Source organism: Enoplosus armatus, chromosome 5 (assembly GCF_043641665.1).
Source record: "Enoplosus armatus isolate fEnoArm2 chromosome 5, fEnoArm2.hap1, whole genome shotgun sequence".
NCBI classification, from domain to species: Eukaryota; Metazoa; Chordata; class Actinopteri; order Centrarchiformes; family Enoplosidae; genus Enoplosus; species Enoplosus armatus.
The window spans coordinates 14,368,475-14,383,104 of NC_092184.1; the positions used below are offsets into that span (position 1 = coordinate 14,368,475).

The 14,630-nt window shown below is 41.9% G+C and overlaps 1 protein-coding gene across 2 annotated transcripts in view; it reads right to left on the reverse strand.

The window, feature by feature from the left end:
- dscaml1 (Down syndrome cell adhesion molecule like 1) overlaps positions 1-14,178 on the reverse strand; it is a 74,913-nt gene extending 60,735 nt beyond the window's left edge. For both annotated transcript variants that reach the window (XM_070906511.1, XM_070906510.1), the window contains exon 1: positions 14,061-14,178. In XM_070906511.1, coding sequence (XP_070762612.1) covers positions 14,061-14,163 — 103 coding nt within the window. In that variant the 5' untranslated portion in view covers positions 14,164-14,178. The remainder of the gene's footprint in view (positions 1-14,060) is intronic.
- Positions 14,179-14,630: the final 452 nt, after the last annotated feature.

Consider the following 14,630-nt stretch of genomic DNA (forward strand, 5'->3'; position numbering starts at 1 on the left):
GATACAGTCACACAGCTGTTTAATAAGTCATCTTTAGATGGTGTGAACTGAGAATAAGCTTAATGAAATGTCTTTAAAAGTACGAAGAAGCAGCTTCAGCTGGAGGCAGCGGGAACTAAAAGTTCTATGATAGTTTATGTTGTTTCCATAGCAACAGATGGTAACCCAATGCTGGAGTTTCAGACTCCAGAGCAGCAGTGATATAGTGTTTTTGTTTACAGATCAGATTATGTTTGGAAATTGCAAATGTTACAGATGGTAAATGTATATAACTCACAACACCAGCAGTCTAGACAAAAGAAGGAATGTAAGTGGCTATATAGTAACTCAGACAAATGACACTAAAATGGAAGTGTAATAACATAATGTAACGTGAAAGTAATTTCTAACTATCTGGTACCATTGGAGGCATGCTGTTTACCAGACAGCAATCTATTTACATGCATGATCAAGCTCAATAATAACAGCCTCTCATATTTTTATACACAATGAAATTTCATCCTGTGCTCTTCATGCAATAATGATCCTGAGTAAATATATTATGTGCCCCCTACAATGCTGTTGTGTCCCAAGGGGCTCGCAGGATCCCAATCCCAAAAACTTAAAGAGGCAGGATGTTTAGGAGTCAGTGGTGCAGCAGGTGACAGAGAGAGAGGCACAGAGATCACTGAATCATGGCGGACAAATATACAAATGTTCCTCTTATTCCATAACATCGATATTTATTTACAGTTTATATAATATATAGAAACTGTCACAACATTAAGTTAGCTATATGGCAATATAAACCGACAATAAACCCTCTGAAGGTCATTTATCCTCGTCTGTCCTCACTCAAACAACCTCACCTGGATGAAATATTAGCTCATTACTGTATGATGCTCTGCTACAGCTCTGCGTTTGTCTGAAGATGTCAGAAAGAAGGGAGGGTGAGAGTAGAAGAAGGAATTGGAGGTGGGGGGAGCGATGGAATAAATACCCCGTCTGTTTCCCCCTCAACAGAAATAAATAAGGCGTTCACTTGTCAGCCTGCAAGAAAAGGGCACACTGTTTATGCAGAGGAAAAGAGAGAGACACACACAAATGGCAAATCTGGAAATGCAGGGTGCTGTTGGTGAGTGGGGGTGTTTAAAGAGGGACACAAGTCAAAAAAATATGTGTGTGTGTATATTGTTGACACTGTCAGAAACACCTGACATGTAGCCCTTCCTTTGTATGGCTGTAAGTTATTATGACTCATTATGAATGTCACTTCTACTACTTTGATCACAACATTACAAAGAAAATACATAAAAAAAGTGGAAAAGTCAAGGCCACTGTCTTGATATTTTTCTTGTGGATATGTAAGAAACATATCAAAACTGAGTAGTGATATGTGCATGATCTTTTGAGACCAATGGGTGAGACCTGGAAACCTAACTTAGTATGAAAACGGCTGTGTTCCTCTTAGGAGTTGGTGGTGGAGCATTGTGTTTCCCAGGACAAAAGAAAAATAAGTTTGGAGGGAGAAAGAGCGCCAAGACAAATCAGTTTAGTGCCTACGGTTTGTGTTCTCTTCCCATTCTTTCTATTCTACAGTCTAATGTTATGTTTGGGGTATTTAAGTGTGCAGGCGGTTGTAGCTATTACAATACATTTTATTTTGAAGAGAGGCTGCATCTGACATACATTGTGTTTGCAACTTGGCAGCAGAGATGTAGTCAACAAGGATGAATGAGCTGTAGTGCGAGCACTCGACTGTCAATCTGTGCTCATACACAAGAGCTTTGTCCACAAGAGTGGGTAGGGGGAGTGTGTGTGCGTGAGTTTGTGTATGAGGCCGACTCCAGCGAGAACGTATCAAGGCTAGAATGACTTTCAACTGAAATGTATATGAGATTCAAATTACATTCTCTTTTTCCTCGATACTCTCCCTTCCCGCACTCCTCTCCCCCTTCCTTTATCTTCTGGGAGCCTTAGTCAGCTAAGCTCAGATGTAAAAAGATTTTCTTCTCTCTCCGTCTCTCTCAGAGACACACACGAAAACACAAACACTCCCAGTCAAAGGGCAGTTGGATGTAGGTATGAATATTGGTGAAATCCAGTGTAAAGGAATAGTTGGATATTTTTTTTCTTATTCTCTTTCCTGGATGAGAAGATTGATACCGCTCTCATATCTGTTCGTTAAATATAAAGTTACCGCCAACAGCTAGTTAGCTTAGCTTAGCATAAAGACTGGAAACATGGGAAAATAGCTAGCCTGATTCTGTTCAACAGCCATAAAATCTGCCTACCTGAACCACTAAAGCTCACTAATTAACAAGTTATATTTGGTTTCTTTAATGTGTACAAAAACCAAAGTGTAAAAATGACAAGTTGTGGTTTTACAGTGGGTTATGTGCCAGACTGTTTCTTGCCTGGAGTGTTGTCGTCACCAGGCAACGAGTGGAGACACCAGGAAGTTATTATGAAGTTACTGAGAGTGTATCCTACCAACAACTATTGTCTGTTTAGGCTGAAGCCTGATAAAGCTCTTTCCTCTCTGCCATAGACCTCCATTGTTGCCCAAAAACTATTAATAGCACATCAATGAGTCACACCATTGCACTGGACGACATGTTCCTTCATTACCATGAACCTTGGCACTGTAGTGCGTTTTTAGTCAATCCTACACACACCGTCCTGCTGTCGTAAGCACTCACTGCCCTACCAGATCTGCCAAACAAATGCGCTGAATCTCAAATGAATACATTTGTGACTAATTTTTAAAGATGTGTGTCTTTAGTAGGAACAAATGGGTTTGGCATTGAGAAACAGAGAAACTGACTATCACTTTATTGGCTTTTCATGGGATTTGTAGCCTCATCCCTTAATTTCATTTGGGATGCTGAACTGCACACAATGTAGCAAACTAATTGTAAGACATGTAATTTAGCAAATTTATATGTGTGGCAAGGAGTGCTATTCATGCAACATGTCACAATTGTAAAGCACAGGAAGTGAGTAAGGAGTGAGCCATTAGCTCAGTGAGGGTTGACTAAGAAGGAGAGGAGAAAAGGAGGTAAACAAGGAAAAACATGTCTGAAACTCTCATCGCTGTTTTCAAACAATGTCTCCAGTGAGACAGAGTGAGAGGAACAGAAAACTTGCATTGCCCTGGGCATTGTAAAACAATGGCTATGCACATGAACAAAACCGACAAAAAAAAACAAAACAAAAAAAACAGACTGCACTTTCAAAATACCAAAAGCTAAGGTACAGAAAGTGAGAGCTGAGCGGAGAAAATAAGTAGGTGAGGGAAGAATAGGAAGAGGGCAGGCGTGCTGAAAATAGCAGAAAGGGAAGGAAAATAATGATGCAAAACAAGAGGCGGTCAGGTGGGCCTGATAAGCGCTTGAGAGGAATAAATGTCAAGTCAAGCAGTAAGAGAACCTTAGGAGGCGGCGGTAAAAGAGAAAGTGAGAAAGAGAGAGTGCATTTATGATGCAAACAAACCAAATAAGGCAGAACAAACTTGATGCTGTCTATACAAGATCAGAGCTACTTGCATCATTTTGTCGCAGTGGCTAAATTAAAACACAATGAAAACTTTTAAAACAATATTGGCAAAATAACCATTACTTGTGTTATACTCCACTGACTTCTATGAACTATTGATGTGTGTGTGTGTGTGTGTGTGTGTGTGTGTGTGTGTGTGTGAGAGGAAATGTCCGTGTGTATGAGTGCGCTGACACGCCAGCATATGTCTTGTGGGAGTCCTCAGGGCATCCAATACATCCCAGAGAGCCCATTGATTAGCTATTAATAAAGCATAGAGATGCCATTGCTCACAGGGGAGGTCAGTGAGGGCTTACACACACACACAAACACACACATCCACAGAGACACACACAGGCTGCTACACAGTATAAATGAGCTGATGTAGCAGAGGTTAGGTGAGGTTGAAGAGAAAGATCAGGAGGGAGAAAAAGTAGAAGAACTTCAAATAATAAAAGAAGAAGAAGGAAGAAGTGTCAAAAGGGAAAAAGAAAAATTGAGTAGGACTAAAGATAAAAGGGAGCGCAGGCAAATTGTGCCAATCTATTTCACCTGTCTTCTGCCCACTCCCCTACAGAGTTATTCTACCTCTATCTCCCTGTCCTTCTTTCACTTTGAGGCTCTCTATCTTTCTCCCGCTGCCTCTGCCCGTGTCCATTGTGGGCTGCATGTCGGAGCTCCACCGGCTGTCTCCGTCCTGTCGTTGATTAGCTGTGATCTATGAGCCCGATGAAAGAAATGAATAAGGAAAAGTGAGTGAAAGCAGCGAAAGACGGAAGGGAAGAGGTAAGAGGAGGAGCTCCGCCAGCTGATGGATACATACGACCGTGGTCAATTCAGGACACATCCCGAGAGAGAGAAAGAGAGAGACTGATGCGTCAGACAGGACACATTTGCATCCCTCATTCTGCTTTCTTTGCTGCAGTTTTCATCCATTTTGTTCCTGGTACTTCAACCCACTGCCTTCCTCCTCCTAGTCCTCCTCCCCTCCTGTCCCTCCTCAGCTACCCTGCCTCCCACCCTCTCTCCTTCCCTAGCATGTACATCTTCAGGTCACGGGTCATTAAGTCAGCTCCATAGGGGATGTGTCTGAACAGGATATCTCTCATAGTGCCCTGCCCCCACCACGTTACTGAAACACAAATACGCACAAAACACACGTCTGTAGCCAAACTGTGCACACACAAACTCAATTTGAGTCTTTCTTTTTGTTTCGTATTTATCTATTTTACATTATATTTCTGGATAAACCCAGAAGCTTCCTCTCATGCTCCTCAAAGTAGGATAAAGAACTATGCCACACTCACGTAGTCACATCGATGTGACACCTTTACAATTACATCATGGGCCACAAAAGGCTGACAAACACCCTGCGCTATGTTCAGTGACAATAGCCAAGTAGAATTAATAGTATCAAGATATTTTTAGAATATTGCTTAAATAAATGATTCAAAACAATACCGTTAAAGGTGCCCTATGGAGTTTTTGACCACTAGTAGCACTATGTAGCCATGTTTTTGTGCACACGCAAGCATGCAGCAACAAAATTCACATTCTGCCATTTGATTCATGCCATTCTGCTGATTAACAGTTGGTGTTACGCATGAACAAAAGTAATGAAGAAGACTGTGAGCTAGTAAACATGGATAAAAACGATGTAGGGTTTCAAACTTTTTTTTTTAAATATGCTCAGCAAAGGGGAAAGAGATGCACTGAATACATTTGTGAGGGCTCAAGATACACACAACACTGTAACACTGAAGTAACACTGAATGTAAAAACAACTTCAACAAAATTAAAACTCCACAGGGAACCTTTAAGTCAAAAAAGCTGGTGTAGCCGGGTTTATTTTCAGGACTATTTCATATGAACATGTTTATCCAAAAGGCTCTGATATTTACCATAATGTTTTATAAATAATTCCCAGCAAAGAATAAGAGACAAAAACTGAGGGCCATTTAAGAGTACTTGCCATTTAAAGCTAATTCAGTTCAGTTTTTGTGTGTCGACTTAAACTGACCAACAGAACAACTCATCTTCAGGAAAGGTCACACTGAACAACTTCACATTTTAGCTCCGGCAGATGTGACAAACACTGTCAGACTCTAGCAAATGCTTGCTTGCAAATTCAAATACACACACACATACAAATATACATACACACATACACACACACACACTTCTCCACCATGGTTGTTGTGCACTGTCAAACAACATTAGACTGCAAGGCGGTGTCAGTGGGATAATTAGAATAACACATCCACTGTATTCTTCATTATGTGTGTCATCTTCACTTACTAGCTGTGCTTCCTCACTGATGCCACCCTCCTCCCCCAACACCCCCACCCCTTGACACACACACACACACACACACACACACACACACACACACACACACACACACACTCTTACCCTAGCCTACAAGTGATGTGCTTTTTAAGGCAAGTCATGATCCCCATTAGTGATGGCCTCAAGTATATATCTGATTGTCAGAACCCCTATCATGTAGTTTTTCCCTAATTAGTTCATTGGGCTGGAGGAGGAGGAGGAGGAGGAGGAGGAGGAATGCAGCAATGATGCACAAAGTTGAGGCAGATCATCACTGTTTGAGGAAGAGGGTGTTGGCGAGGAGATCATGGTGGGTGATGAGTAATGCTCTGACGTCGGTTTCTGCATTTGGCAAAATATCTGACAGCAATTCTGTCTGCTGGCACGTACTTGCACTACTATTGTAAGTATATATGCAGGAGGATACGAGACGAGGCACGTATCCATTCAGTCAGAAAAATGCAGACGTGCCGCCGAGCTGCAAACACAGCGAGCAATGATCTCATGCACAAACGATGCAGGACTATACAGTATAAAATTATAAGCATGCATGTCGGCCAGCAGGTCAGAAACAAACAGGACGAATTCACACACACATACTCGCGCACACCTTGACTGCATGCGGTTAATGAATAACTAACTAGCAGAGAGGAAAGGGAGCCATCTTCTCTGAGTAAGGCCAAATGAATTCGCCGAAGCGCTATGCAAATGTTCCCTGGGCTAACGAGACTGCCTGCATGATTGGAGTGCCATTGAAATTCTCCTCGTGCACAGCCCTCTCTCACTTCCTACCTCCCTCCCTCCCTCCTTCAATCTCCCTCCATCTCTCCCGCCATTTCAATCTCTACACAGAACATCCATGTTCCTGTACATCTATCTATCTATCTATCTATCCATCTATCCATCTATCTATCTATCTATCTATCCCTCTATCTATCCACCTATCTATCCCTGTCATTCAACAAATAATCTGGATATTTATGTCTCGGTGGATCTTAAAAGCTACAAATCATAATTTCCTCTCAACACTCAAATCATGTCAACAACTCAGATACACACTGCGGCCCTATCAGTGCCTGGACAGCAGTGAATGCCCCTGTGTCTTATTCTCTCTCTCTCTCTCTCTCTCTGTTTGTCTGTCTCACTAACACACACACACACACACACACACAGAGTCCGCTCAAACAGAGCGCGCTCAGAGTCGCCCTGCACCTGTTCTCTCTGTAAAACATCCAAACACGAGTGCTGAATAAATAACCCAACCTAACACGAATCACTGCCAGGTTCACACTCGCACACACACACACACACACACACACACCACAGCCCATAAACACACATCAATAAGTAAACATCACCTATTTCCCCTCCACAGCTACCCAGTGCCCCCCCCAGTGCCCCCCCCCCCCCATGCGCGGTATAAACTGCTACTATCCTAAAGACAAACACACATAGATGCGCACAATTTGTGTAATGGTTAATGGTCAGAACAGGGATGAATAAAAAAAAGTCTAAAGGAGAAAGAGAGATGGAGGAGAGAGGGTAGGTGTGTGGGGGGGGGGGGCATTAAGCACTTGTCAGATGCATCTTTAATGGCAGGACACAGCGGCTTTAGAGCCCCTGGCCTCCTCTTCCTCCCTGGGGTGCTGGGGACAGCAAGAAAAGCGAGCACACACACCTCTCTCTTTGTCCATCTGCCCATCCTCTCATATGTCCTCATATACCTACCAGCCTTATTCCATCATCCCTCCATCCTATGCCCACTTTGCCATCTGCATAATTTAGCATGTCATGCTTTTGTGCCACTTTGTCTGTCTTTTTTTTTTGCCTATTCTGCCATTTTTTGTGCCTATCTGTTGTTCCCGTTCAGGTTTGATGGAGTGGAAGGAAAAGACGATGCTTTGTCACTTCAGCATCTCCTAATAAGTGTGTCCAGAAAGGAAGGGCCAGAGAGAGAGAGAGACCAAGTTAAGAGAAGAGTGCACAGACAGAGGGGTAGAGAGAGTATAGGGCCTCTGCAGAGTGGCCACAAAATGGAGACTGGGACAGAAGCTGCAGCAGCTGTGGTGACGCTACACTTCACAGAGAGAGAGAGGCAGTGTGTGTGAAAGAGAAGGGGGATTAAACAACCTCAATCAATGAATGCAAAAACACAGACGTCACACTTCTCCTCACCCTCATTACTCTCCGTCTCTCTGTCCCTCTCCCACTTTATCAACCAATCAATGACTCAAAGAATCCACAGGAACTTTTAAACAAGTTATGATTAATATTATCGTAATATTCTATTCTGAAATTGATTAAAAACAACATTTTTAATCAAATGTAACAGCTATTTCCTGTTATTACTGTGATATGACTCACACTGTCAGTGTTTTTTCAACATTTGATGACGCATGCTACTCAGGTGTCACCAGTTTAATATATTCAACCACAATGTGTAATGTGATTCACATCAGCATGATGTTTGTGCCTGAGGAATTTAAGAAAAATGCTATCTCTGATGTCACAGCGTGTGACATTTTACAGTATTGGTTCAATTACTTCATTTCAACATTAAAAGACAAAATAAAACATTAAAAAAAACTGTACATTTTTATGATAGTGTTAGTCACAAGTCATGTTTCCCTTGATTTGATTTACATACATACAGTAATGTGCCTACATATATACACATACTCATCTACATGTGTTCACATATGATACCAGCACTCTACAAACCTACTGACAATACAATAGCTAATAACTACATCTTGCACTCAACAGTCCAGCTGCTGTACTGTTCTTGAGTGAGCGACTGTAATGAATTCCATAATTTAACAGTTCTGAAAGTCCGTCCTCCCATTTCAGTTTTTATTTTTGGTTGTACATAATGATTTTTATCTCTTATTCTTACCTCTTAAATTGATGTTTATCACGTACTAATTACAGTTTGTCCTTAATACTAACTGGCTTTTTAACCTTTTGAATTGAAATGAATGCAAACCCACACTTTAAAAGGATTCTTGCTGCCTTGTTTAGTGCGATCTGCAGTCTCCTCATCTCTCTCTGAGCTGCACTGCCCCGCACTTCACTGCAATAATGAATGTGACTGTAGATTAAACTATGAGATATTACCTTAAGAATGTCTTTAGATAAAAGCATTGCAATTTGTCACAACATTCCTGCCATTTTCATCACTCTGTAATATGAGTCATGAGAAAGAGATTGTTTTGTATATTACCTCCCAACAATTTGACTTCTGTAACCTCTTTATGCACACTTCCATATGTTAAGTACCATGGTTTCAATGTCTTCCTCTTGTGGTACATATATTTTCTTTTATTTAGATTTAATACAAACATATTGTTTTCCACCCATTTGATGACACATTAGTGTAATAAAATAATTTCATGAATATTCATGTAATCGAGTTTGTGAATCTGTTACTGCAGTGATTGTCGTGTAAATCCACAAACATATGTGCATTTGAGTTGGCTGACACTAAATAAACAACAATGGTCCGAGGCAACTCCCTTGTGGGTTGCCACAAGTAACCATACGTGGGGAAGCAAAGAAGCCATTAACATAGATAGATGTTTCTACCATTTAAAAAGGATTTCCTGTAGTTGATAGCATACTTATTGAGTCATGTTTTCCTTAACTCCTAAGAGACTCAACTGACTACATATAGCACCAATTAATGAACAGGCCTGTGAATATTTCCAGACAAATTTCTATTTTTTTCATTTTAGCATTTTGAGTACAGCAGTATTTTATGAGGAATGTGTAGACAAATAAGGGTACTGGGTACTGAAAATGATGCTTATGTGTATTATAGCCCAAGCGATACTCAATTTTTGAGGCCAATACCATTACTGATATTAGAGAGTTTAAAAAATCCAATAATGATATATCGGCTGATGGTCATGATTATATGCACAGTAAATATATAACATTTTTGCATTTCTTAAATTTGATTTGAAACTTTGTAATGTTGACACTCTGGCTCAATGCCCTTAGACATACAGCCTCTTTGGCAAGTGTACTAACGTACTTTCTTGTTATTTACTGGCAGATATCAATACATCTGCAATAAGATGATATTTGCCAATACATTGGCCCAGCCAATTTATTGGTCTCGCTCTAATGTGTACCGCACATGCACATAATGTCGCCCACAAACCACACAAACACAGCATCACCATCCTATTCAGGACCATGCACCATGAAATTTACAACTTATAAAACTGCAAGCAGAGAGAGAAAGAACCAAAAGTGTAAACAAAGGTTTATCTCCACATTTGGAGATATAAGATTTATTCTCCTGACAGAGACGACATGTATATCTATGCTACCTGTCACTGAAGTGTACATAAATACGCAGCTACGTCCTGTGTGTGTGTGTGTGTGTGTGTGTGTGTGTGTGTGTGTGTGTGTGTGTGTGTGTGTGTGTGTGTGTGTGTGTGTGTGTGGCAGAGCTGAGCCGTGGTGATGCACTAATAAAAATCAGGCAGCGATGCATCCTCACACCTTCCTCATTCCGCCCGCCGGTTCGCACCCGTTACCATGGTGACCAGATAAAACTCACACTGTTTTAAGCTCCAACTGGAGGAGGAGATGGATACTAACAAAGTGACACACACACACACACACACACACACACACACACACATATGAAGTTCCTTCGTACACATTCGTCAACAGAGCGTCCTCTTTCAGTTCTTTAACTGACAAGCAAACAAATGCTAATTTTCTAACCAACGGCAAAACCAGCAAACCATCAATTAGAGGGAGAGACATGGCTAGATAGAGAGATAGCAGGAGAAGGGGAGGTATGACAGGGGAGTAAAAACCAGGATAGCCAGTCAACACACAAAGCCCTCCACTGTTTGACTGTCTGCCTGTCTATCTGTCGACTCCCCGCCACACTGCTCCATGAACGGGCCTCAACGCAAACAGATTTGGCTGTCAAATAGTGACACGACACCCAGGCAGGGTCGTCTCGCAGTGAGGCCAGCTGTCAGCAAACACCCTCCTGCCTCTTCATCAAAGCCCATTCAAACTCAGCTTTATTGACCAACACGGCCGTCTGTGTGACATGTGTCATCCTGTCAAGCCAATACCTTGGCATACACTGTCCCTAATAAATGGCAAACCACTAGAGCATCTCGAGTGCTATCGAAAGAGAGAAAGCTGTACATGCCACCAGGAGCTGATAGATGGAGTGGATGGATGGATGGATGGATGAGGTGTGTGGTGGAGTGTAGTGGGGTGGGAGGGGCGCACACGTGCACTCTTGTGTGTGAATATGTGTGTGTGTGTGTGTGTGTGCGGCCACGATGCTGACACAGGCCACCAGTCTGTACCAGGGAGGGAGAAAGATGAGGAGGCTTCGAGCCAAAGATGGACGGAAAGAAGAAGAGGAGCACTGTGTTACAAATAAGACCTATTCATCAGCCCAGGAGAGAGAACAAGAGAGAGAGAGAGAGAGAGAGAGAACAAGAGAGAGAGAGAGAGAGAGAGAGAGGAAGAAAGATGGAAAACAAAAAAGCTCTCAAATCTTTTCCAATGCTAATTCAGAAGGTGTACTGCAGAACATTATTTTTAGTATGGAATAACCTAACGAATAATTTCTGGATGAATCGATTAATCATTTTGTCTATAAAATGTCAGTAAATAGTAAAAAAAAAAAAAAAAAAAAAGAAAAAAATTATACAATTTCCCAGAGCCTGATGTGACCTCTTCACATGTCTTGCTTTGTTCGATCAACAGTCCGTAACGCAAAAAACAGAGAGATGCAGCAAACCCTCACACTGGAGAAGCTTGAACAAACAAGTGTTTGGCATTTTTGCTTGAAAAATAATTAAAATGCTTAATTGATTATCAAAATAGTCAATGGTCAAAACAGCCAATTATTTTTCTGTTGAAAATTGATTAATTGCCTCATCATTTCAGCTCTAAAATGTGTGTTTTATATTCTTTACCACTCCAAGAATATCGTGTTTACAGGATATTATTATTCTTCAGGTATATAGCGACTCGTAGGTCGCTGTGGATCGTGGTCCTGGTACGCCTGGGTGCTGCTGCCGCCACGGGCCTGCCTGACTCTCATCACTACAGTTATTATGTTTAGTCGTAGTTCTGTTACTATTAAAGCTGCTATTATTAATCTAAGCTAATATTACAGCTATTTCTACTGTTAGTGCTGCCATACATCTTTGCCTACCTGTCTGTCTGTCTGTCTATCTGTGTCTCTACGTCTATCTCTCTGTCTCTGTCTCTCCCTCCCTCCCTCTCTTTCTCTCTCTCTCTCTCTCCCTCCCTCAAACCCAACCGGTCAAAGCAGATGACCGCCCACCTAGAGTCTGGTTCTGCTCGAGGTTTCTGCCTCTTAAAAGGAAGTTTTTCCTTGCCACTGTCGCCAAAGTGCTTGCTCATGGTGGGAACTGTTGGGTCTCTGTAATAACATTATAAAGAGTCGGTCTAGACCTGCTCTATTTTGTAAAGTGTCATGAGATGACTTTGTTGTGATTTGGCGCTATATAAATAAAATTGAATTGAATTGAATTAAAATTGAATATAGTGACAATAAATAAGTATCCAATAATTTTACCCAATTCTTGAACATCTGGACATGATCTAAATTTATGAATTTACGACTCCTCTGTGTAAACTTATTTTTACTTATTCTGTAAATATTCAGTATTGCATATAATGCTCAAAGGGCAAATTGTATTACAGCTTTTTCATCAAAGCATATGGATGACTTGATGTCCTGATGAGCTTAGCCACAGACAGCTGCTCATGTGAGTATATGTGTGTGTGTGTGTTTGCATGTGTGTACATGTTCACACACATGCTCTTGCTTGTTCATATGTGCATGTTTTACCGTCAAACAGACTGGCCCGGTCTCACCACTCTCACACTGAGGGATCCGTGACAAGAGAGAGGGGAATCCAACAGCAAGCTTTATCGATCCAGACTGGAAACCCCCCTCAGGCCACACACACACATACACACACACACACACACACACACACACACTACAGCTGTGCTGGATCAATGAGTGCTCCCGTGTGAAGGACAGAGCCATACAAAGAGGCACACAAACACACACCTCTATGCACACACTATTGAGAGAGATGAAAGAGGTGCGCGGTATCAGAGAGCGAGATAAGGGGCAGAGGGAGCAATACATATCATCTGACCTAAACAGTCTCATCTGACACCCTGCAATTTGCCATCGCTCCACGGAGCAAATGTTAACACCACGCCGCACAAGCCTGCACGCACACACACACACACACACGGCATACAGCAGCATGTAGGAGGCTCAGTTTCACTCATATTATTATTCCTCAGTTAAACATAATTTGAATAGAGGATCAGATGAAAGCAGAGAGAACAGCTCCAGACACAGCAGAGCCCTAGAGGTGTGGCTGCTCTCTTTTGGGTGACTGTGATGAGCACCTAAACAGATCTATCATCTCATCAAATGCCCAAACACACACACACACACACACACACACACACACACACACACACACACACACACACACACACACACACACACACACACGTCTACTAATGCCTGATTTATCCCTGTAACGCAGCTATTAACCACAGCAGTGTCAGTTAGTGAGAGAGGAGCCAGGGATGTGCCAGGCAAAGGCCATTTCATCAGACTTCTTTTTGAATGATTGGAACATTTTTTTTTTTTTAAACCTTCCTCCATCTTCTCTCACTGAAGAAATAGGGGATGTCAGTGACACAATTAAATTGATTAGTATCGAATAAGGGCTGTCAACAGCCATGGCAAACGAGGAGAAAATCTTCATCACAATCAAATCTGAAAGAAAGTCACATTTTTTTAAATATTGACAGAACTCTGTGTTCGTGGTTTGGGATTTATTCAGTCTAAAAATAACAGGAGGGATTTCTCATTCTCTCGAAGGGCAAATGTTCTTGAGTCCATTGACATATTGGGATGACATTAGATCATTTGCTTTCCATTATTATCCACCACCTGATCAAACACAGCGAGCACACACTCGGCCAAATATAGCTCACATGGTCATGCAAATGGAGTTTGCAGTGACGGGACATTTCAGCGAGAGAGGCAGATTTGCAAAAGGGCAGTAAGACAAGGTGGATGAGCCTGGTTTTGTCTGCAGACTGACTTAGTTTGTGTTTTTGGTGAATTTTTAATGACCATCATTGGCTGAATTTCCTACCTGGGACGATGGAGACGGTGTCTTTCTCCCAGGACACCACGCTGACGTACTCCTGGACGGCTGAGGGGATGAGGCACTTGAACACGGCGACATTACCCCGCATGGAGCGCTGGTCGGCCACACGGACTGTGTAGGGCTCCCTGAACACTGGTGTGTAAAGAAAAGAGCTAAAGTTAGTCAATGGGAAGATGTTGGTTGGTGGTGGACGTCTCAGAAAGGAAGAGTAAGGCTCAACAAACCTTGATATTTAGTTTTACCGATGACACAGTGGTGAAAGTGAAAGTTACCAACCAAAAAACTGCAAGCAATGATTATTTTGATCAATTTGTTGCCAGAGAATAGTTAAACATGTCCATCACAGTTTCCAAGAGCCCAATAGCAATATTCTTCAAATTGCTTGTTTCGTCAGAGAAACAGTCCGAAACCCAAAGACAGTCAATTTACAATGACATAAAACACAGAAAAGCATCAAACTGTCACATTTGCAAAGCTGGAACCAGCAAATGTTTGCCATTTCAGGCCTTTAGGGTACTAAAACATAAGCGGATGGTTGTGGCGTTACTGTGCAAG